At 34.6% G+C, this 24,727-nt stretch overlaps 1 protein-coding gene across 3 annotated transcripts in view; it reads left to right on the forward strand.

Annotated features, from left to right (window-relative positions):
- LOC121413044 (exocyst complex component 1-like) overlaps positions 1-24,727 on the forward strand; it is a 36,644-nt gene that overhangs the window by 7,942 nt on the left and 3,975 nt on the right. The window contains exons 2-22 of one of the 3 annotated variants that reach the window (XM_041605833.1): positions 74-247; positions 709-836; positions 1,444-1,539; positions 2,394-2,463; positions 3,191-3,378; positions 4,338-4,463; positions 5,182-5,416; positions 5,775-5,884; positions 7,563-7,712; positions 8,242-8,499; positions 9,961-10,059; positions 10,853-10,929; positions 12,636-12,677; positions 14,078-14,113; positions 17,197-17,277; positions 17,932-18,067; positions 18,860-18,943; positions 20,695-20,848; positions 22,601-22,621; positions 23,060-23,184; positions 23,420-23,542. In XM_041605833.1, the coding sequence (XP_041461767.1) occupies positions 124-247; positions 709-836; positions 1,444-1,539; positions 2,394-2,463; positions 3,191-3,378; positions 4,338-4,463; positions 5,182-5,416; positions 5,775-5,884; positions 7,563-7,712; positions 8,242-8,499; positions 9,961-10,059; positions 10,853-10,929; positions 12,636-12,677; positions 14,078-14,113; positions 17,197-17,277; positions 17,932-18,067; positions 18,860-18,943; positions 20,695-20,848; positions 22,601-22,621; positions 23,060-23,184; positions 23,420-23,542 (2,463 nt within the window). In that variant the 5' untranslated portion in view covers positions 74-123. The remainder of the gene's footprint in view (positions 1-73; positions 248-708; positions 837-1,443; positions 1,540-2,393; positions 2,464-3,190; positions 3,379-4,337; positions 4,464-5,181; positions 5,417-5,774; positions 5,885-7,562; positions 7,713-8,241; positions 8,500-9,960; positions 10,060-10,852; positions 10,930-12,635; positions 12,678-14,077; positions 14,114-17,196; positions 17,278-17,931; positions 18,068-18,859; positions 18,944-20,694; positions 20,849-22,600; positions 22,622-23,059; positions 23,185-23,419; positions 23,543-24,727) is intronic. The other 2 variants (XM_041605893.1, XM_041605947.1) reach the window with 2 other exon arrangements.

The following is a 24,727-nucleotide window of genomic DNA, read 5'->3' on the forward strand; positions in this document are numbered from 1 at the left end:
ATAATAATAAAAAAGTATAGCCAATACTTTGCTATAAAAAAACAATACATGATTGAGCTTTTTTGATTTGCAGATTGAAAATTTAAAGTCCAAGGTGCTTGAGTACAGTTGGAGATTGTCAATATGACTGCCATTCGTCACACTCTACAGCGTGATGTGTTCTTACCAAATGATGAACGTCTCATTGGGGTTGTTCATGTCTCTAAAGCTGGCAAGAAGAAGAAAGTTAGCTTCCTTTGTGCAACAGGTTTGTGTAAACACAGCACCATTGAGATAAATCATGTTCTATCACCAAAATCTCTGATGTTTGTTTCATTTTGATTTTTTAATATGTCAGACATTACTATTCAAGTAGCAGCTCTTGTTAGTCTGACCACTGTTAAAGCACAATTTCTATACATGCCATAAATATGGTCCCTATAGGGCTCACATTCTGGAAAATACTAAGAATTTCTTAAATATACTTGATTCTGTACAAGATGTAGATGGAATGGATTTGTGGAAATGCATGTATGTTGCCATCTATAATGTACTGATCATTCTACTGTTTTGTGAATATTGAAAATGAACTTGAAACAAACACCTGCTAGCAATTGTGAGTCTGTGTTATTACTTAGCAGCTTAAATTGTTTTTTATTTTGGATCTCCAGCATTTGATTTTTTTTAAAGATCATTTAACATGTAAACTCGTTCTGTTTGCTTTTATAGTGACTACAGATCAACCAGCACAGGTATTCCTCCATAAGGTGAAGAAGACAGATAAAGATGCTTTCAAGAAGAGACAGAGTTGGCCACTAGCTGAGCTGAAGATATGCGATGGCAAAGATTCAAAAACTGTGAGTGACTTAAAGAATTGATGCATGTATTTGTATGTTGATGTATAGATGCTCATAAGAAGAAAATGTCCTAGCTCTCAGCTACTTAATAAGAAATAGATAGTATCAAAGCCATCCTGGCTTTCATGGGCTATCATATGAACATACCAAATTCTCCCAAACTTATCTGTTTGTCTTGTGGTGCACCTGGTGTATAAAATCTATCAGTAAGATCTATATAAACTAAGGACAAGATATGTAGGAAATAATGTTGGGTATTCAATTTCAGTACATCATCCTCATGAATAATTATCAATGTTCTTAAGTCACTTTATTCAGCTGAGATTAACATGCAAAACGGATGTTGAGAAGAACAGCAATGGTTAAAATTTTTTGGATGATCTTTTTTTTACCCTTTCCCTTCGGACCCTGATGAGTTGGATTGAGGTAGTAGGTTTTCTAAATTGAAGACAGATTTATCAAGATTAAAATCTGTGAAAGGAAATTGAAAGTGTTTTCAATATTGTCATTTTAAAAATTGATGCTATCGTTAATTTTTTGTGCATTTCCCTTTGGATATTTTCATAATTTTGATATTTGAATTTGTGTTTCTTTTGATATATCATAGGATGTTCCTGATTTTGACCTCCATTTTGAGAAGGTTTACAGATGGATAGCAAGCAATGTAGCTGAGAAGAATGCTTTTATTTCATCACTTTGGAAGGTTTGTGTATGCTGTCTTTACCCTATTGTAGTTGATTGAATTCCAAGTAATAAAACAGTCGTTGGGAGGTTTCAAAAGTCATCACCACTCAAAATGGATAACACTAGCAATCATTGTAAAGCATAGAGTCTCCTCTTTCAACAATTTAAAGAAAGGATGTCAGAAAGTCACTTGTCGGGCATTTTCTGACTTTAGAAAAAATAGTCCCATGTCTGAAAACTTCATTAATTTTTTTTAGATATGAAATGTAAATCATTTTATTAAATAAAGATGTTTTACAGGTTAGTGGCCAGACTAACTCTACACTCGTTGACGATCAGCTATGCATGGAGTCTTTAATTAATAGTGCTAGAGCTACGATAGGGAATCTGAGAATTCACATTTGTTTAAACAAAATTATAGAAATACAAGCATTATTTTATTGAAACAGAACTTCATTTCTTGATCATGTTCTTTGTCTGAGGTATGAAATTGCAGATATTGAACATTTTTAGACATGATTTTTTTTTATTTTATTCTGTTACCCTCCGCCAAAAGAAGTTTTCATATCATTTCTTCAAATTGTTTTTACTCACTCAAGCATGAATGGGGAATCATTAAGTTGGGCCCTGTAACACAAAGCTTAGCAATGATCGTTGAACATTTTTCTACGATTGATTGCATTGGCTATAATGTACACTCATTCATAGAAATCAAGCATACGATCAATCTCTAACCTTTGTGTAACCGGACCCAGATGAAAGAGGGGACTCAAAGCTCTACAATGATAGGTAACTTCTATATTGTATTTGTATTGTACTAAGTTTTTATAAATCATTGATACGAGTTTTGTTGTTGTTGATATTGTTTTGCAGTTGAGCCAGAGATACTTAAAGCAGCTGAAGAAACCAGATTTTATTAATGTCAAGCCAGCCCTCCTGGAAGGTATGTTTTTTAACTTTACTTTGTTCTACATTTCACTTTATCAATCTGTTTGATAACTCAAATAGATGTAGATATTTTAGTTCAAATATGTGATCATTATCTAATGGTTGCAAATTGGTTATTTGTTTACATTAATTGCCACTTTTCCCGTAAGCCGAACATTCTAATTTTGTGTCCCTGGCATTTTAGTTCCAATGTGTGATCTTTATCTAATGGGTGCGAATTAATTATTTGTTTACATTAATTGACCCTTTTTTTGGAAGCCCAACCTTTTAATTTTGTGTCCCTATCATTTTAGTTCCAATTTGTGATCTTTATCTAATGGTTGCAAATTGATTATTTGTTTACATTAATTGCCAATTTTCCTGTAAGCCCAACATTTGAATTTTGTGTCCCTGGCAATTAATAGTTACTTTCTCCTGAGGGTCAAGATAAAAATCATTATCAGCTACCATTGTTAATGATTGCAAACTGAATTCAAACAGGAATCGCTGGAGCTTTAAAAGACTAAGCAATCATTCAGATATCGAGATAATTATGTACAATATGAAATTCATGTCTCATGAGCTAACCATTATGTCCTTAAAAGAATATTCCTGTTGGCATAATCTTTGTGTGGTGCAAGCTGATTGTGCTGGTGCTCGCACGTTATTCGCTCAATGGTCTTTCTCGTACATGTACATGGTGTCTGGCAAACCTTCATGATTTATTTTTGTTTTCTTGTCAGAATATTTATCATTGGAGCAAGCAAAGGTAGCTCAATCAGAGGATGAACTTAGCAATGAAGATTACCAAGCATTATCAGGAAGAGAAGAAACAGATTTAGAGAGGATGATGGCTGAATGTGAATTTGCTATTGGCAATGCGGAGGCTTTCATTGAACGCTTAGCCAATGACTTGTCTGTTCTTGATGGGGTAGGTATAAGAAGGAAGTCTAAACATCTAACACAGATGATGATTTCATTGATAACTGTAACATAACAAATTAATGATGACAAAAATAAGAAGTTACAGAAAGCTTGTATGTTTTTATTTAGGTTTCATTGTCATTTGCATGCTCACAATATGCTATTAAACCAACAGAAACACATTTATCATTGTTACATATCATTATTCGTATTCTTTTGATTTAATGCTTGTTGTACAACGCCGACTTAGCTTGTTGTACGCGATCAAATGGGAGACTGAATGTCACACATTCGTACCGTTGCACACAAGACGTACCATCCAAAATGTACCATTGCACTGCTTTAAGAGGTGACGTCACAATGCGATTTCATTGAATAAGGTGACAATGCGCGTACAGCCCGCTGGCTAAATGCGCAATGCTGTCCAAGATCATGTGCGCTTGTGGGCCCGGCTTGTGGGATTTTGCTTTTCGCTTTCAATATTTTTGCTCCCTTTTCATAGATTACTGCAGGGAAAAACTCTTGTTTTTTCATATTTTCGCTAGATTCCGAGGCGTTGTACAACACAAATAGCGAATATTCTTATTCGTGCAGTGGTGCGAGATTTCGCTTTTGGTGAAATAAAGAAACGCTCTATTCACCTCGGCTAACGCCTCGTTGAATAGAGCATCTTTCTTTCACCTCATGCTAAATCTCGCACCATTGCACTCATGCCTATTCGCTATTTGTATATTAATGCATTCTTCCATTACACCTCCAAACAAGTTTACTTTCAGTAAATTTTAAGTCTTTGACAAAGCCGCATACAAATTATTACTGAATATCATAAACAATTTTCCATGAAACTAATTGGACCTTCTTTATGTTTATGGGTAAATTGTTGGTTATGTATTTCAGTTCAAATTAACTTTCCCTTTGATTTCAGTGACAGTATAAAGTGACCTTTGACCTTTTTTTCTCCATCAGGCTAACATCCATTCCATCATAGAGTCTCAGCAGGAGGTTGCTAGACTTATGTTTCTTCTTGATGACAGTCTAAGAGAGGTCAATAAGGTGGAGTCTAGTCTTGATGAGTATGACAAGATGTTAGAGGTTGGTATATTCTCTTTATCAGGCATCAGGGAGCTTTAGATTTCTCATGAATATGGATGATAATGCAATGTTAATTGGAGAAGATTCTGTGTCATGGGGCTAGTCTGTTAAATCCTAATTCCTTATGTGTGTCATCCACAGAAAGATAGAACAAAGGAGCAGCAGAGGTTACTAAGTAGGGCTTTGATTTTTTTCCCTTCATGTTTTCTATTTATCTCCAGTTTTGATATCATGATAAAGCAATTACTGTTCCTCATGTTTGTATGCCTCCTCCTGCTGTAGGTAGTTACTCAAGGCACTATATATTCAGGTCATCCATATGTGATATAAAAATAAAAAATTATTTGCAGCACTGGTATACAGATAGGTGGGCTTGTGTTAGCAGTTGCCCACCCCCCCCCCCTCAGGTAGAAAAAGAAATAAAAGGAAAGGAAAGGGGTAAAACATGAAAATATTCTCTGGATATTAGGTTAACGTCTCATTTGTAACAAGCCAATGAATGGAAAATGTGATATTTATCAAATGTTGAGCCACTAAATGGAAAAGTAATATTTTTCAAATGTTGAGGTTTGGAAATGCACTCCCATGATGAGGTAATACTGGTTATTCTATTTAGCACAAGAAAGAGTCATCAGTCATGCATAAGGTCATGCTTACAAACAGCTTTCTGTAACAGCCTCTTGTTTAATACATTAAACAAAATTTTTCCTGTCTCCAGGGTGTGCGGGTCCACATGGAGATCATGGAGCAGAAGGATTCTATGATCCAGATCCAGAGCCAGAATCACGGTCAGCTCCTGACAGCTGTAGAGACCATCATGCAGAAGCTGGACATGCCTCACCAGCAGCAGTTAGCCCTACTAGACAGGGATCTAGGATCACCCAAAGGCATCATGGACTGTACTGCTGCAGCTCAGGTTCTGCAGGAGAAGATGGATGCAGAGCTCTTACCAGGTATGTGTGAACTAGAAACTGTTCAACTGGACATGGATTAACTGAATTGATTGAGTATTCATTAATATAGGTCTGTGGAAACGGAAAATTCTATTTAGTAAATAAGTGCATGTAGCTATTTTCCTGTTGATATGTTTTCTTGAATTCAAATCGTGTTACAAGTACTTTTCTGAGTAATTGAGGATCTTTATGCCAGCTATTTGAGCAGATCTTGATAATGTTATGTCATTTTACGGTATTCGCGACCAAAACAGTATTTAACTTCGATTAATGATTTCTCAAATCCTTGCTAGTAGAAAGATTATTATTAATATTTTTTATTCTTAAAAAATATTTTTCCCTTTATTTTTGACTGCAGGTCTTGGCAAGATGAGGGCAGTGGTAGAACAAAGAGAACTCTTAACTAATCTACAGGAGAAATTTGCACAAAGGCTTGCCATACATCTCAATAACATCTTTATACAACAGGTAAGAATACATTTTAAATATTGATATCTTTAGGTGGGAAGTTAACTTATGTTTCGATTAAGCATAAAATCATGAATGCTGAAATTTGCAATTATTGTTTCATGACTCAAGGACCTCATTGCATGAAAAATAATTTTATGGTAATTTACTATTGGATCGCAAAGATACCATAATAGTAATTCATATGCATCAGTGCCCAACATCTTGGAAATCTACTAGTTTGTGTGAAATGAACTGCAGATGTAAAATCTTGTATGTCATTTCCTTTTATACAGACCTATCAATATGCATCAGAAAATAATTTATTTAAAAATGTATACATACAGTGTATTTCATTTGTTTCATTCTATATTTGTCAAGATATTCCATGCATAAAAGCAAATGTTTTTTTAATCTAATATAGAATTTTTAAGAAGTTTTTGTCTCACCTGCGAAGCAAAGTGAGACTATAGGCGCCGCTTTTCCGACGGCGACGGCGGCGGCGGCGTCAACATCAAATCTTAACCTGAGGTTAAGTTTTTGAAATGACATCATAACTTAGAAAATATATGGACCTAGTTAATAAAACTTGGCCATAAGGTTAATCAAGTATTACTGAACATCCTATTAGAGTTTCATGTCACATGACCAAGGTCAAAGGTCATTTAGGGTCAATGAACTTAGACCATGTTGGAGGAATCAACATCGAAATCTTAACCTGAGGTTAAGTTTTTGAAATGTCATCATAACTTAGAAAATATATGGACCTAGTTCATGAAACTTGGACATAAGGTTAATCAAGTATCAATGAACATCCTGCATGAGTTTCACGTCACATGACCAAGGTCAAAGGTCATTTAGGGTCAATGAACTTTGGCCGAATTGGGGATATCTGTTGAATTCCCATCATAACTTTGAAAGTTTATGGATCTGATTCATGAAACTTGGACATAATAGTAATCAAGCATCACTGAACATTTTGTGCAAGTTTCAGGTCTCATGATTAAGGTCAAAGGTCATTTAGGGTCAATGAACTTTGGCCGAATCGGGGGTATCTGTTGAATTACCATCATAACTTTGAAAGTTTATTGGTCTAGTTCGTTAAACTTGGACATTAGAGTAACCAAGTATCACTGAACATCCTGTGCGTGTTTCAGGTCACATGTCCAAGGTCAAAGGTCAATGAACTTTAGCCGAATTGGATGTATCTGTTGAATTACCATCATAACTTTGAAAGTTTATGGATCTGATTCATGAAACTTGTACATAAGAGTAATCAAGTATCACTGAACATCCTGTTCCAGTTTCAGGTCACATGATCAAGGTCAAAGGTCATGTAAGGTCAATGAACTTTGGCCATGTTGGGGTTTTTTGTTGAATAACCATCATATCTCTGTAAGTTTATTGGTCTAGTTCATAAAAAGAGGACATAAGAGTAACCATGTATCACTGAACATCTTGTGCGAGTTAGAGTAGTATGCAAAGTCAGCACTGCTGCTATATTGAACCGCGTGATGCAGGTGAGACGGCCAGAGGCATTCCACTTGTTACTATAATCTGTACCAATTGAAATGAATTAAGCTCCAGGCCTCATTCATTTTTTAAAAATCTATCATCATATTTGATTTACTATTCAACTTTATGAATAATTGATATAAGATTAACTAGAACTATACTATATATTTTTTTCTGATTGCAGGGTGCAGACATGAGTGAGATGATGCTTACATTAGGTAATAGACTGACCCTTCCTAAGCATTTTACTTTCCATCGAGATCTCATTCCTTATGCTGAACTCATGCAGTGGCTTAGAAAGGCTGATCGCACAAGCTTTCAGCAACTAGGAAAAGTAAGTTTTGAAGTAATGAAATATTAAAGATTGAATGGTTTATTTTAAAATAATGAAAGTAGCTACAAGTTTACCATATACATTGATGCTATAAAGTTAGTGAACCTCTCCACAAAATGCACTCCTTCATGCTGAGTGCTGAATGTAGACAACAACAACAACAATGCAATGTCGGGCTAACCTAGAAAAAACAAATTTTCACCCGACTTCACAATTAAATATCCAAAACATGGCAGAACTTGAACTCTTTTAAATGTGTTCATTTTCTGCTGGGGCTCTCTAACTTTATAGCACCACTTTATGTACATATATGTAAACTTATGAAAATATTCAATTATATATGTGAGCAATTAATACTCCAAAATAGTGATATAAATTATTAAATGTTGGATGGAATATATTTGCCCAACATAGGAAGGGGACAGGTTCGCCAAGTAATGGAGAAGGTCTATGAGAGAAAGCTTCTGTAAAATAAACACTTAGATTTCGAACTATTTTTATCTTCCTCTCACTGTTCTGTCATTGTTAGATCTACACAGACAACCTGAAGAAGGTCTATGAGAGGGAGTTAAAGGACTTCTTTGAGAGAGCTAGACAAGCTGTCATGATGAAAGGAAAGACAACAGATATCAAGAAGTTTGGTCTGAAGGGAGATAAAGGCAGTGCAACCCCAGAACCATCCAGGAGCGGGACCAGGACCAAGGCCAGTACCCCATCACTCCAGGAGTTCTCGGCCAACCTGAAAGCAGCTGAGACAGACCTCAATGAGAAACAGAAATTTGACATGGTGAGTTTTGGTTTTAGGATTTTGTCTTCCTGTTTGTATTGTTCTTTGGAATGGGAAAGGATATTATTAATAAAAATAGTTGAGTTTAAATGCAAGGAGAAAAAAGAAGGATATAAATAATGATTGAGGAGGTGAGGAAGGAAGATAAGAGGAGGATGTAGAGAAGAAATTGGAGGAATATTAAGCTAGAAAAAAAAGGGAGGAGAAGGATTAGAAAAAGTAGGAGGAATAGTGAAAAGAAGTGGGACAAGGGTTAGGAGAAGGAGAAGAAGAGGAAGAAAACAAAAAAGAAAGAAAGGAAGAAAAGAAAAAGATTGAAAGAAATGGGGAGGAGGAAGAAGAACATTAAGCGAAAAAAGGAATAAGAAGGAGAAGAAAGAAGAGGAGGAAGAATGAAAGAAAGAAAGGAAGGAAGGAAGGAAGAAAGAAAGAAAGAAAGAAAGAAAGGAAAGAAGGAAGGAAGGAGAAGAGAAGAGGGTGGAAGGGGAAAAGAAGAACAATAAGAAAAATCAATAGAGGAGTTGGAGAAGAGGCAAGGAGAAGCTTTTTCTTATATAATTTGCTCAAAGCTTGAAAATGATCTTCACACTTTAAATGGCTCAAGAATATTTGTAAATTACATTCCTCCTTGTTTACAGATTCAGCCACAAAATGTACTCCCAGATATTTCTTGTAGATTTCTCATCTCCTGTAATTTACAAGGTTTCTATGGTTACACACCTGTATTGTAAGTTTCATAGATCCCTCTGATGTAAATTACCCACAAGAATTTCCTGTGTAATATACAACCTGTCAATCAATGAACCCTCAAAAGTTGGCTGACCTAACTTTTTTCTTCCCTTCACTCTCTTTTTTCCTTTTAATTGCAATTTGATTTAATGTCATGTGCAGTGTAGAACTCACATTATATTTACATTACTGGATGTTGTATCTCTTTGAAAATTCAATTATTGTATTACTGGACTCTAGCAGCTATTATTCACAACCATAGTAATACACAAAACCTTATAATAAATGATTACATCATGATGAAATTTTCCGCATTATGCTTGTTTGAAATTTCTATCTTGATTCAAATCAAGATTTTTTTGAGGTGGACTTGACCTTTAAAGAAGAGGAAAATTAATTAATTTGTAATGGGGTATATATTAGTGTATTGGTTTATACATGTATGTTTACGGGGACCCCTTTTTGTTTCTTCCTGTTCAATATTATTTGCTGCCACCACCCTCATTTTTTCCTTAGTTTTCTTTTCCCACCTCTCCTTGTTCCTGACCATCTTTTGTGTTTTTTTTTCTTTCTTCCATTTTGTTGTCCTATTTTTCTTTTTGTTCTCCCATTTCATTTACTTCCTGTTCTGCTTTCCTTTATACTTTCAGATTTTGCATTATAGCAGTAAAATATAAATCAATCAACCAGAAGACACTGGCTTAAGATTTTAATATATTTGTTTATGTGCAGGTTTTCACCCAGCTTCTAAATGAGATTCAACCTATGTGCAACTCAGAGCAAGATTTCTGTACCAAGTTCTTTGGCTATGGTTTGGATACAGAAGGCATGGTGAGTGGATTGTGTTTCCATTAAATTGTTGAATGTCAAAACTTTCTGAAGTCTGGCAGCTGAAAAGAAATACAGGTTTCATACTTGTACAAACTTTTGGTAACATGTATCACTCCACCACTAATCAAGGACTCCTGTATACTAAAAATAAAATGATTTCAGAGAGTTTATATATATATATATGTTTTTTTCAAAAAGTGCAAACCAAGTTACCAATCAAACATAAAGCATTTCCATTTATTTGAAAGCAGGATAGAAGAGCATTGTACATTAAATGCTTTGCTCATGGGCATAGGTGCTGCGGCCGGGGATCGAACCCCGGACTTTCTATGTATAGCCAGGCGCCTTAGACCACTCGGCCACGGCACCTCCTTTATATTTTTTGAATATCTGAATTGCATCTCATTCCCTGTCTTTGTAACTCTACAGTTGAAGGCACCTTTATGAATTATAAATCTTGTTTTTATTGATTAAATGTAATTGATGTACATCAGGGAATCATTTCGCTTGCCAAGTTTGCTTACCATTGTTGGTCGTAAGAGAAATGCTCTCAACCGAGATCTATGTAAAAAAAAAATCTGATTCACAAAAGAACTTTTGTAAAGCAGTCTTTAAAATATGTTGAGCAAACTGCGTTGCGATACCAAAAGTTATTTTCTGTACATGAATATAATAAATTAGTATGTGTTATTTTGGATATTCTATCTAATTTGCATAAAGTTATTTCTTTCCCACACACTCTATCTCTCTGTCATTTTCTGTTGTGTATTCTTTGTTTATCTTTAACATTCAGGATGCTGAATACTTCCCCATGGCTGACCAGGTGGATGGAGGTACATTTAGCAGATACAAGAAACAAGACAACCATGAGTAAGAAATATCCATGATATCCATACCTACCTTTCTAACTCTTTCTTTTTATCTCCAGGCAAGCAATTTGGAACACCTTTTGCACGTCATATTCCTGCAGGAGATTCAGAAGACCTACGTTAATACCATGTACACAATGTTGCTCGACTCACTGTTCCTTTACAAAGTTACTCTGTGTGAAACACTGTTCTCTTGGTCAGTGTTTTATTTTGAAAGTTTTGCTTTATTCATGGTCAGGACATTGTATGCGGATGTCTTTATTTGTTGGTTCTGGTTACCTGCATGCATAAACAGACTGCAGAAGGGTACAGACCTGTATATTGGTGCAGAAGTCTCGATTCAACCGCTGTTGAGTGTAACCCATTCTCTACCATGAAAATAAGCTGTAGTTTTGGAGTTTTTATAACTTGTATAAACTGTCTGTTGTGATTCCAGGTTATGATAATTTTTCAGATAGATGGCTTATTGTTATTTGCAACAATGTGAGTCCCTCTTACTCACTTTAATAGGACATATTGAACATATTTTATGGTGTAGCCCAATACTTTGTGGTATAGATTCCTAGGCATTACACTCAGGGTTCCCACATTCATGGAAAATCCTGGGAAAATTTGTGGTCATGGAAAGTCAGGGAAAAGTCAGGTTTGGAAAATTTGTAAATTACCTCTTGGCTATGGCAGCTTTCCAGTATGTCATGTCTCGCAACTCTCATACTCTGTGATCATACTCTATTATAATTGGTGTTCATGATTTCCTTTTTTCCCAGTTTTGTGACATCCCAAATGCTACATAACTCCCGGGACGTCACGGGAAGTCATTGAAACGCAGCAATTTAGTCATAGAAAAGTAATGGAATTCTGTTTTCAAATTTCTGTGGGAACCATGTACACTGGAAAAAGTAGTAAAATAATCAACTCCCATGTTTTAATGTCTTTTGGTCTGACGCGGCCGGGGTTTGACGAACGCTCTACCAACTGAGCCAACACGCTGCATCATTGCTGATCAAACAATGCTTTAAATAAATCATTTCCCGAATAAGTGAAGGGTAAAAGAAACTGATGATTGCTGTGATCATGGCGTTGGATTTTGCTAGATAAGCAGTATATCATAGTAATATAACACAAGGTAATAAAACACCCTCTAATCCACATAATCAGTTACCATCTTCCTCCGTTCCCTTTTTTGTCTACATGGTACTTTATTTTTTGTCATTTTAATACCTAGCCAGTTCATTCCCTGATGTTTTCTAACCAGTATTTTTCCTCTACCTTCCCCCGCCCCTTTCCTTTCATAAGAGCCTACATGCAATTGGGTCAAAACTACCCATGATTATAATAAATGGTGGTAGTATATCACATGATGTAGAACTTCAGTATATTGCTATAATCTAAGCCCATGGAAATCTAACTTCTCTTTTAAAATCATCACTTGATCTCCTGAACCTTTCATTGTCTTATAATATCATTCATTTGTGTATTATGATTTTCTGATGTCATATTAATTTGAACTCATTTCATTTTAAAGTAAGTGTTACATATACACATCAAAATAACAAACTCCCTCCTTATAACTGGCTTTACACTGAATTTAGTTACTTCATTTTACCCAGTTGTATAGTATATGATTTCATTTTATTTATGATTTCGTCTCTCAATAGTGCTTTTGTTTGTCAAGCTCATTTGTGAGATTTTATTATTTTTCTCTAGGGAAAGGAAAGGAGTTGCATTTGCATTAAATCCTGACCTCAGGTAAGATTGAACATACAGGGTGTTGTATTATTCTCTGTCGGAGTTTGAAATTTATTTGTTCAATATTTTTTTTTTCTTCAAGTTTAATGGAATTTAATTGTGCAGAGAGTCAATTGCTGATAAATAGATTCTTTGAGTAGATTGTTTTGGTTAAGAGTTTAAAAGTATGATGTCATCATTTTTTTTTTCATTTCATCACTTTCTTCATGATTATGAATGCCTAATTAGCCCCCATTGAAATCACTGTTATTGGCCTGGTTTGAGTCTGTTTGGAACCCTGCAAATTTTTACTGATTTCAATGGGTTTTAGTCAGTATTCATGCAGCCACATTTTTGGGCCCCATGGATAGATTCCCCCTTCCCCCATACAGGCTTTGGATGTATTTCATCATGATCTACCAAGAAATGGTATCCAAATCTTAAATGCAAGAGAGGATTTGTGATGCCATTGCATAATACTATAGTAACAATGCAATTTAATCCAGTTATCTTTATGAACAGATTGGTTCTTGTCATATCCAATGCTCATTATATTTGCACTATTTGAGTGCCAATATATATAAATTGATATATTCACTTTATATACATTGACATGTCACACATGTACATACTTCATGGGCTGGACACTGCTTTCAATCAATTTTTCTCCATTATGATTTCATTGCTTATTTTTTGTTTTATTTTCTTCCATTTATATTCATGATAATATTTGATTATAATTCTCCAATTATATGCTTGCACATTTTCATAGATATTGACTATCTTAAGATACAAACATATTTGCTTGAAATAAAAACACAGTGCAAAAAAATAGTTTAGTCTTATAACACTTTTGCATAATAAATTTAATGCTTTATGTGTTAAAGATCACTGATTGCAGCTTTGAATATAACAATAACAAATTTCAAAACTGTTCTAACTTTGACAAGTGTAGATACTCTATTTTACTTTATGCATTATAGTCTAATTGGTTTTAGTATTTTGGAAGTGAGCTCATGAAAGTCACAATGGAGTAAATGTATTATTAAATAAAATTACATTTAGAAATCTTAACTGTACATTATGGAAATATATCAGATCACTGGAATGAAATTACTGTTTGCATGTGATGGATATATTTCAGACAATTTCAACCATTTCAGCTTTGCTTTGCTTGATATATGTATATATCCACATTCCTCTTTTGGCCACACACTTCTTTCAAAGATCAGCATTTTGATATATCCATTTTTCTTTTCCATCATTTATTTCTCCCTCTCTGATTTTAAATTGAAAATTGATGTATTTAATATGCACAGTGCAGTATGCTTGTATGAGTATGCTGTGGAAGAACTTGTTTTTTATAGTCGTTTCAAGTCCTATATTTTATTTGCATTTTCGTGAAACCAAACTTTCAAAAGTGATGTTGATGGAAAGATGACTACGCATGGAATGAGGTAACATTTTAGCAGTAGCTTAAGAACTATTCTATTTGCTGTATATTAGTGTGCTTCACCTACTTGCCTCTTAAGATCCCTGTGTGCTTTCTCTCAATATTAACTTGTTCACTACTAGATTATGTAGAGCCCTTGTAGACTAGTAAGTAGCACATCTTAACTATTTGAACTGATTAACTTTTTGCCCTATCACTGTTCTTCATGGACCAACAGCGGAGAATTTCTTTCCTACTTTGTAATTTTCTCTCCACTTAAGAATTAAAGTTTAAATCAAGCTATTTTTTTGTGTAATCAAAGAGGGATAAAGCAAGTTGTATTTCTGTGAGTAGTTTAGAAAGCATAATGATAGATTCTAGTTTAGCAGTAGAATGGCACTGGGGTAGAATTTCTTTTCTTAGTAAAGTGGGTCGCTTCAAAGTTGAAAAAAAATGCTTTAAAACACATGCTCTGCCTAAAACAGGTGAAGAAAGTAAGTTTTGAACAATGGCGTAGTTTCCCTAATTGACACGGCCCAAGTTTGATGTACATTTTATTCCATGATGAAAAATAGTGAAAAGGGGGCAGACTCTCCTGCTCACTAGGAGAAAATAGAGGCTTTGAAATATCAAGTTGAAAATTTCCTAGAGAGATCGAGAGATCTAAATGCTCAAATCCCAAAGAAATGCTAAATATTGGGTTAAAATACTCTGGTGATTTGCCATGTGCAGGCCTGCCAACTACTCCTTTTTAAAAGAATTACTCCTTTTGGGGGGAAAATTTTTATTATACATTATATCATATAGGGAAAGAAAACTCCTTTTTGTTCACTCCAGATATTATGTACAGTCATCTTTGGGAAATATGCTGTGACTCCTATTTTTCAAATGAATTAATCCTATTGTGTATATTTACAGGTTGGTAGGCTTGCATTTGGCCTAATGTTGCCATTGTGATACCATCTATCATAATTGTTAGAAATCACAATTGATTATTGCTCTTATTCAATCCCCTCTCTTTCAATCTACAGTTATTATGCATGCTCATTCTTGTATGAGAATCACTGTGTTCCTTTCACATATGGTGGTGGTTGGGATATACATGTAGCTAGCATCCTGCGGTCTTCATTCTCTGTTTACACTTGTCATCTGCAATAGTGTCACCTTGTTGATATACGTAGTGAGGCTCCCTTAACATAAAGCTTAGTGATTGATCATTGGGATGATTTATACGATTGATTGTATTGATTATTGTGTATGAACAGTTATAGAATTTCAGTCCATGATCAATTGTTAAGTTTTATGTTACTGGGCCCTTATCACTGTGACACTTTCTTCATCATGTTATCTATCAAGGTCTCATTGTCTTCTGTTATCAATTGCTTTATCCATGCATTTATAGAGATTCTTAGAATTTGTAGTGTTTGCTTTCATTTATTTATGGTGACACTGTTATCAAAATCTATGAATTTGAATGAACAAGTTGCATTTTTTGCTGTTGCTTTGAATTTTACTGTTTCTGTCATTCTATGCAGAGTACTATTGTTTAGTTATTTTCAGAAGATTGTGTTTTTAACCATGTACTTTAGTATATTTTTGCATTTATATTTCTATCTTTTTTTTTTTTTTTTTTTCTACAATTCCACCAAACTTTATATGTATCCAGATAGCTTTTGTAGTTACCAATGGTGTTTACTATTCTATCTTTGAAGTAGTTCCTATCCATGTGTACTGGACTGGATTTTTTTTCCTTAACTAGTCTTTTCCAGGAATTATTTTCTCCTTGTTCTTATTTTGGTTTTGTTGCAGTTTTGTGTGTGTGTTTTTTTTTTTAGATATATTCAGAAAATGTTGACTAAACTTTAAAACAAAATTGATTCAAGTTAATTATTTATCTTGGTTAATTTAATGTACTTTCCTTTTGTACTGAACCTTAATACAGAGACCTACATGTATTTATTTTTGACAAATGGATTTCAAATTCTGCAATAATGATTTTTTCCACACATTGTAATTAAAGGGATTCTCCAGGCTGAAAATATTATGATATAAACAGATAAAGAAAAATCAGACAAACTAAACACTAAAAATTTGATCAAAATCGGACAACAAATAACAAAGTTATGGCCTTTTAAAGACATGCATTATTCCGGCGAAACAGTTCTTGAGTTTTTGGTATGTCTTCATGAATATTCAATGAGCAAAATTGATGATGTCATGCCCCCACTTGTTCTTTTGTATTTTACTATATGAAATTAGATTTATTCAAATTTTTTCTACCAAAAACTGAAAAGATTGGATTGACAACTGATTAAATGCATCAGATATTCAATGCTGCAACTTATTTCATTATAAAGAAGGCACATTGTTCATACTTGTATGAAAAAAATGAAACAATAATGATTTCATGTAATAACATAAGAAAAAGGAAAGTGGAGATGTGACATCATCATCAGCCCACCTAATGAATATTCATGATGATGTGCATATAACTATTTTCACAAAATATTGCTATAAACTTTAAAAATGCAATCACTTTGTTATTTGTTATCTGATTTTGATGAAATTTTCAGCATTTTGCTCGGTGAATTTCACTCTATTTATTTAGATTTGAAAATTTTCAGCCTGGAGCATCCTCTTAAGATTTGATAGTAAATAACTTTACCAAACAGTTACATTTGAAAACATTATTTTGAAAAAATCCTTTCATAAGATTGATATACATGTACATTGTTTTCAAAATTATTCCACTTCTTTGATATTCCCTTTATTTGTGAACATGCAGCTTAGTGAAAGCTGATATGACTTGAATTATTCCCCTTTGGATCTTAAAATTTATCTTTCCTGTTTTTGAGCTCAGACTTAGTACCTGCCCTTCTCTAAAAAGATCAATGTGATTAGGATCGAAATGGGGAATTGATAATATAAATCAGGAGTATAGCAGGATGAAGCACCACACTTTAAGCAGAACACATTCAATTGCACCCTATGAATTTTGTACGTGCTTTTTCCACTTCTTGCAAAAGTTTTCCCCTTGAATATAAAATTGGACATGTTGAATAACCTGTTTATTTTCTTTTATATTCTCCATTTATTAATCTCAAACAGGAAGGTGATGGGAGAGCTATTCCAGTGTTTAGAGCCAGAATTCAAGTCATTCGTTACATTCTCTGAGAGGATGGATAACTTGTAAGTCAGCCATTTTGAATTCTGTATTATGAAAGGTCATATGGGGGGGGGGTCACAAATTGAAACGTGCCGAGAACCATGGTTCATATAAATTTACTAGAGTACTGTAATCTTTAGTTACTTTAGTGATTTATGATATAATAGGATGTAAAATAATGCAATAGAATACAGGTTTTCTTCTATAAATTTGTAACATTTCTTTGCTTTGTTCAAATGCTTTCATGAATGAGTAATCATCCTTTAGTTCAAATTGAGGATAGGAAAAACATGTTCTGTAATTGTATTTACTTGCAACCAGGTTGTCTGCTGTTTGTTGTAATAAATGGGATTTTTCATGATCATGATATTTAATGAACATATTAGATTTTTGCATAACAGAAAAGTGAGTTAGTCGTATTATAAAAGTCATTTGACTTTGATAATTATTGGAAAAGAATATCAATTTTCATTCTGTCAACTGATATGAAATGAAAATAAGAGGAAATTATTCAAGTATAAGAAAAATTAGACATCATTCAAGTTTATGAATATTTGTTACATCTATGTGAATGCATTTGTAATGAACAATAATAAATTCAATGTTGTTTGCAACCAATGTTATTACATGATTTATCTTGTTTTTTCATTGTATTAAATTTCTCTTTAATCCTACAGTAATTCAGTCTACATGCTTGTGAGAATTAGCCCTCATGTGATGTCTAGTGAAACACAAGCTAAATCAGCCTCTTACTTCAGTATCATCATGGCCAACTGCCTGGTAGAAGTCAAACGTAACTTTGACAAGTACATGGTGAGTTTCACACTCCCTCCCACTCACTGTGCAGGTCAGCTCACATGCAGTTCAATGCAATATAAAATGATGATTAATGTTACTGAATCCCTCCTCTACAGAAAATGTACAACCATTTCATCAACTTTTTGAAGACCTGGGCTCCGTAACACAAAGGTTTGCGATGAATAGCAAATATGAAAGAACACTTCTGATTGGTTCCTAGTCAGTATTTTGCACCAAATGCGCGTGTAACATTGATCTTGATTGGTCAGTTCATTTAGCGATTGATCGCTAATCCTTGTGTTACGGAGCCCAGGGGGATGTTTCGTAGAGTTAAGTGTGACTTTAATAGAGTCATGTTTAAATCATTAATACACAGTATCGCATTTCCTCTTTGCATATTCTGACCAATGAGGTGATGCCTTATACACTGCACGTAGGGACAGTGATTTTCCATGGTTGTGGAATACGGATGGAATTCGTTAGATTCCCAGTTGCGTGCAGCACGCAACTGGGAATCCAAGTGTGACTCTATGTCAAACTTCAATCTTTGTGAAACACTCCCCTGATTGTGCAAAAACATGATAGACAACACTTTCAAGTTGCATTTTGTGTAAGTAAGATATCTGTTGTACCAAAAGATTTGACCTAGAATAAATTATGTTACTATCATTTCTTCTTTGTAATGATAGTGTAAGAAATGCATGTATAGTATGATTTTCTAATTTGGTTTGTTTCATCTGTACTAATGTCACATTTTTGTCACGATACATCCTTTGATAGTTTCTCTTTCTGTCATTTACTTTCCAGGACCATTTGATTCGCTCTGTAGAGGAAACAAGGATATCCAAGAAGAGTAAATGTGGCATTCTTCCATTTGTCAAAGAATTTGAGGTTTGTTTTCCCTTCTCTTCATTAAGAAAGTGTGTACCGTAAGTAACAGTGTATTAACCGCACCTTTTTCTCGGCGGGATAGAAGCAAAAGTCGGGGGTGTGTTTTATACACGGTGACGGGTCTGAGCCAGCCTGCCGTAACCCCTCCTGTACATGTCTGCCAGTTCACAACACATCGAGTGGCCGGGCGTATCCACCCTGGCAATGTTGTTTAAGAGGGGTATGAGCCGCGGTAATGGGAAGTGAATATTACCATCTTAATTAAATATTTCCATAACAAACGCACCCACCTTCATGACACTAATTTTGACTTTATTCTCGATTCAGAGTAGTGAAGTTCCCTGGCTAAAGTTAAAAGAGACGCCAAGCATACTCGGTAATATTTTGTCACCGCTCCAGCTTGTTTTTTGTCTCACCTGCATAGCAGAGTGAGACTATAGGCGCCGCTTTTCCGGTGGCGGCGGCGGTGGCGGCGTCAACATCAAATCTTAACCTGAGGTTAAGTTTTTGAAATGACATCATAACTTAGAAAGTATATGGACCTAGTTCATAAAACTTGGCCATAAGGTTAATCAAGTATTACTGAACATCCTATTAGAGTTTCATGTCACATGACCAAGGTCAAAGGTCATTTAGGGTAAATGAACTTAGACCATGTTGGAGGAATCAACATCAAAATCTTAACCTGAGGTTAAGTTTTTGAAATGTCATCATAACTTAGAAAATATATGGACCTAGTTCATGAAACTTGGACATAAGGTTAATCAAGTATCACTGAACATCCTGCATGAGTTTCACGTCACATGACCAAGGTCAAAGGTCATTTAGGGTCAATGAACTTTGGCCGAATTGGGGGTATCTGTTGAATTCCCATCATAACTTTGAATATTTATGGATCTGATTCATGAAACTTGGACATAATAGTAATCAAGCATCACTGAACATTTTGTGCAAGTTTCAGGTCTCATGATTAAGGTCAAAGGTCATTTAGGGTCAATGAACTTTGGCCGAATCGGGGGTATCTGTTGAATTACCATCATAACTTTAAAATTTTATGGATCTGATTCATGAAACTTGTACATAAGAGTAATCAAGTATCACTGAACATCCTGTGCAAGTTTCAGGTCACATGATCAAGGTCAAAGGTCAATGAACTTTGGCCATGTTGGGTTTTTTTGTTGAATAACCACCATATCTCTGTAAGTTTATTGGTCTAGTTCATAAAAAGTGGACATAAGAGTAACCATGTATCACTGAACATCTTGTGCGAGTTAGAGTAGTATTCAAGCTCACTGCTGCTATATTGAACCGCGTGATGCAGGTGAGACGGCCAGAGGCATTCCACTTGTTGTTTCTTTGTACCTCAAATATGTATGTAAATGAGAGAAGGATTTTTTTATTTTTTTTTTAGTCCAAAGTTGGGGGTGCGGTTTATAGTACGTTACTTATGGTATACTAGGAATTATTTCAGAGACGATCCCACTAATTGCTCCCATTGTTTTAATGATCCCACTAATTGCTACCATTGTTTTAACTAAACTGTTCTACAGTAATAATGAATATATAATATTATGTGTTTTTAGTGATTGTGATTGGAGAGGGTGTGGGATATGGAAATAGCTATGTCTGGCCTCTCGCAATTGTATTAGTTTGTTAATTGTGTTGTCATTTTTGCAGTAGGATAGATTTTAAAAAATGAAAGCCAGCACTAATGCAAAACTCTAATTCTCTTTTCTTTTCTTTTTTTTTAGACATTTGCATGTCAAGCAGAGTCTGTGTTCAAGGGATCAGACTTACGAGGAAACCTAGACAAGGCTTATAGTAAGCTGGTCCTGGCCCAGTTTAGGAACATCCATAGAGTAGCCCTGGAACATCAGAAGACACCCAGTGATGTCATCATCTTTGGTAAATACATTTCCCATTATTCCCATAAAACCTCGCATGTTCTCATTAAATGTCAACTAAATTTGTAAAATGATAATACAATGTGTTATTAGTTATGGTAATGTGTATTCTCTAGTGAATATGTAATTCTTGGTTCTTTTATGAATACCCATTTTCTCAACCTGTGTTTAGAACATTGATGTAAAAAAATATGTTGTAAATTGTTTGAAATACAAGAAGACAGTACTAAAATCTTGCACAAAATACATTAAAGGTAAATCCAATTGTGGTAACGATATCAAAATGAGTTCGTACACAATCCAATGAAATGACCACCAAAGTGTCTGTTTGTATAAATAAACAATATGTGCCAAAGGATTCTGGAAGAAATTGTGTAATTGCTGAGAAATTAGCAAATAAGCACAGGATTCGGGTCAAGCGACATTCGACGTTCAAAGCAATAATAATGCACTGTCCCATGTGCGCTTATCTGTGTTGGTGATCTTCAGTGTAAACATTTTTCAGCGTAGATTTCATGATTTCACAAAGTTTGGTTTATGTAACTGTACCAGATCTAGATCCTCGATGATATACTGACAATTAAGCCTGGTTTTACAGACTTTCTCATGAAATCAGTGTTTACTGCAACTACTGGTATTTCTCTTTAATGACCACAGCATTTACCTCAATAGTATTTCAGTCTGGTATCTGGCTATGGGCAAAGTGACCTCTGTCATTCAAAGATTGATTGTCCTGGGCCTGGGGGACGTTTCATAAAGCTGTTAGTAAGTTAACTGGTAACACTTTCTTCTGCTCTAAATAATCACCAATGAACATTTAATGGTGAATATCATTACCCACAAGAAAGGATCACCAGTCATTGTTAAAGTCACTCTTAAAGGGGAAGTTCACCCTGACAAAAAGTTTATTGTAAAAATAGCAGAAAAAATAATAAAAAATATTGCCGAAGGTTTGAGAAAAATTTATCAAATAATTAAAAAGTTATTAGAATTTCAATTATTTGATTTGTGACGTCATATGCGAGCAGCATTCCTACATAGCGAATGGTAAAAAAATCAACGAAATGTCATTTTCTCAGAAAATTGAAAATGGTTTTCACTGTAACTTTTGTATATCAATAGACAAATCGTTCCACACCCGATCGTGGAAAGAAAACAAAATTAAGTCATCAGGAACCATGAAAATTTGAAATTCATACATTCTATATTACATAACACATGGGGCAGCTGCTCGTTTATGACGTCACAAATCCAAAATTTTGAACTCTAATAACTTTCTTACTCTTTAACGGATTTTCCTCAAACCTTCACCAATATTTTTTACTATTTTTTCTGCTATTTTTACAACAAAGTTTTCTTCAGGGTGAACTTCCCCTTTAAGTTACAAAAAGCTTTATGAAATGGTCCCCAGGTAACATTAAGCTTAATAATTGATATTGGGACTGCTTTCACAGATATATTGCAGTAGTTTTGTGTGTGTGATTGATTGTAAAATAAAGCCCCATGATTGATAAGCTTTATGTTATGTGGACTTCAGCCAGATACAACACTTCTTTATATGATCAAAAATGCTTCAAATTAAATCAATATTTCAAATTATCACATCATATTTCTTTATCTTTACATATATTCTCATCTTTACATATATGCTCCACTTGGATTTATTATAAGAAAATTTAAAAATATTTCAAAAGAGGGAGCATAACTTGTTTGTTTGACCTTTTCCCAATTTTTTTTCCCAATTATTCTACAGAAAACTTTCATCATCTTCATGGTGAGTATGTTAACGTAAATATTTATTGAAGATTGTACTTTATAGGATAAAATGGGATTAAGTAGGATGAAATTATTCAATATTTCACAACAGTATACAACTTGTTGCAAGCAATGATTTTGTATTAAGAGCTTTTTCATGAATAAGTAGTATACACATAGATTATGTGGATTTGCATTTTAGATTTACTAACAAACATGTCTAAATGGTTTATGAATATCTTTTATTTGAATGCTTTCTACCAGCATTTTGGCATTTATTTCAATAAAAAGTCGTTATTTGATATTCATGAGCACATTCTTTGACACTTGTTTAATTGTTTTCAAGTCCATTTCTTATGAACCATATCTGCCGTTGTATAAAATTGTGACTTTGATGTTTGTATGTGAGTAAAGAAAGATCGGTGATTTTAATAATGCTATACCTTCAACTCTTCAGATGTTCTGTCCAGACTGAAGATTACTTGTCTAGAATCAGAGCGTAAGGAAGCCAAACAACAGTATCAGGATCATCTACAATCCTATGTCAGAGACTCCTTAGGAAGACCAATGGAGAAGCTCAATGTAAGTTCATTTCTCCCCAGTAGAGACTGTGTATTATTGTGGGTAGCCTATTACGGATGTGCAGAAATCATCTGTAATGAAATGCATGTTTACTGTATAGATGTTCTAGATATTATGTTTAAAATTTGAGATTGTTATTATCATGTTGTATATTAAAAATATCAAAAGAAAATGCTAAAATTCCATCCTATGTATTTCAGATTTTTCACATAATTGTTTTTGTTTTTTTTTTCAGCATTTCTTTGAAGGTATTCAGGTGCTTGTATCTCAGGGAGTGAAGGAAGAAGAGGTTGGTTATCAAATCCAGTTCAGCAAACAAGAACTACGCAAGATCATCAAGGAATACCCACAGAAAGAGGTAAGACATTAGCTTAACCCTATCTAGGCCGGGGGGGGGGCCTCGGAGGCCCCCCCCCCTCCACGAATCGCGCGATATTTTCGCCATGCAAAATTTTTTGACCACGCTGCTCACTGACTTTTTACTTTCAAGTCTTGCGCAACTTTTGAGACCAATTTTGTGTCATCCGGGTACCCGGTTCTAAAATTACGCAACGTTATGTAAGTGCATGTCAGACCAAAAATTGCTCAAAAACATGATTTTGTGTACAAAGTCAATGTAAATTGTGTGTTCAACCAAAAATCATAAATGTATGATTATTTATATACACAACAAAAAAAGTAAGTCCCCCCTAAATCAAATTGCTGTAACTTTTGAACGGAATTATTTTGAGATATGATATTTCGTAGGTGGTTTTCTACACTCATTAGGCAACTCCTGGGGAAATATGAGATTGATCGGTTTAGTCATGCATGAGTAATCAAAGATTGAATTAAAAATGACCATTTTTGAAAGTCACAAGTGTCGTGTTTCAGATTGTGCAAGTACAATGTTGGACAAAAGTGTATTTTTAGGTGAATTTTATGGTGTTATACTGGTTTACTATCCATCATTTAGCCACTCCACACACAATTTTGATATCGTATATAATTATGTTCATGGTTGAGTGAGCAAATTGTATTGCAGGGGCCGTGGAAGCGGGGGAGGGGTTTAAGCCCCCCCCACACTTTTTTCAAAAAGCATGTACAAAAATGTAAAAATGACCATACGATTGTGATTTTTTGCATGGTCAGCCCCCACCCTCCCACTTTGGCTCAGCTCCCCCCCACTTTGAAAACTGTTCCGCGGCCCCTGTAGTGTGACGTATCATCATAGGGGGTTATGGTAGTATTCTTTACAACTTGCTAGATCATGTTAAAATTTGAAAATGTTGGTGGCTCCCCCGATTATAGGCCCCTCCCCCATTTTAAAATTCTGGGTCCACCACTAATTTGCCCATAAATTAAACTGATCATGAGAAATTGTTACGAAAAGAATACATTTATGCCGTATAAAGAGTATTCATTCCTAAGTTTTCGAATGTGCTCGCTCAACCATGAAAAACCGGAAAGTGTGCGGTGATAGAAATGATGGATGATAAAACAAAAACATTTGAAACCGAATTTGCCCTCAATATTCACTTTATTACCATTTAAAATGAGTCTG

The sequence above is a fragment of the Lytechinus variegatus genome, chromosome 1 (assembly GCF_018143015.1).
Source record: "Lytechinus variegatus isolate NC3 chromosome 1, Lvar_3.0, whole genome shotgun sequence".
In the NCBI taxonomy this organism is placed as follows: Eukaryota; Metazoa; Echinodermata; class Echinoidea; order Temnopleuroida; family Toxopneustidae; genus Lytechinus; species Lytechinus variegatus.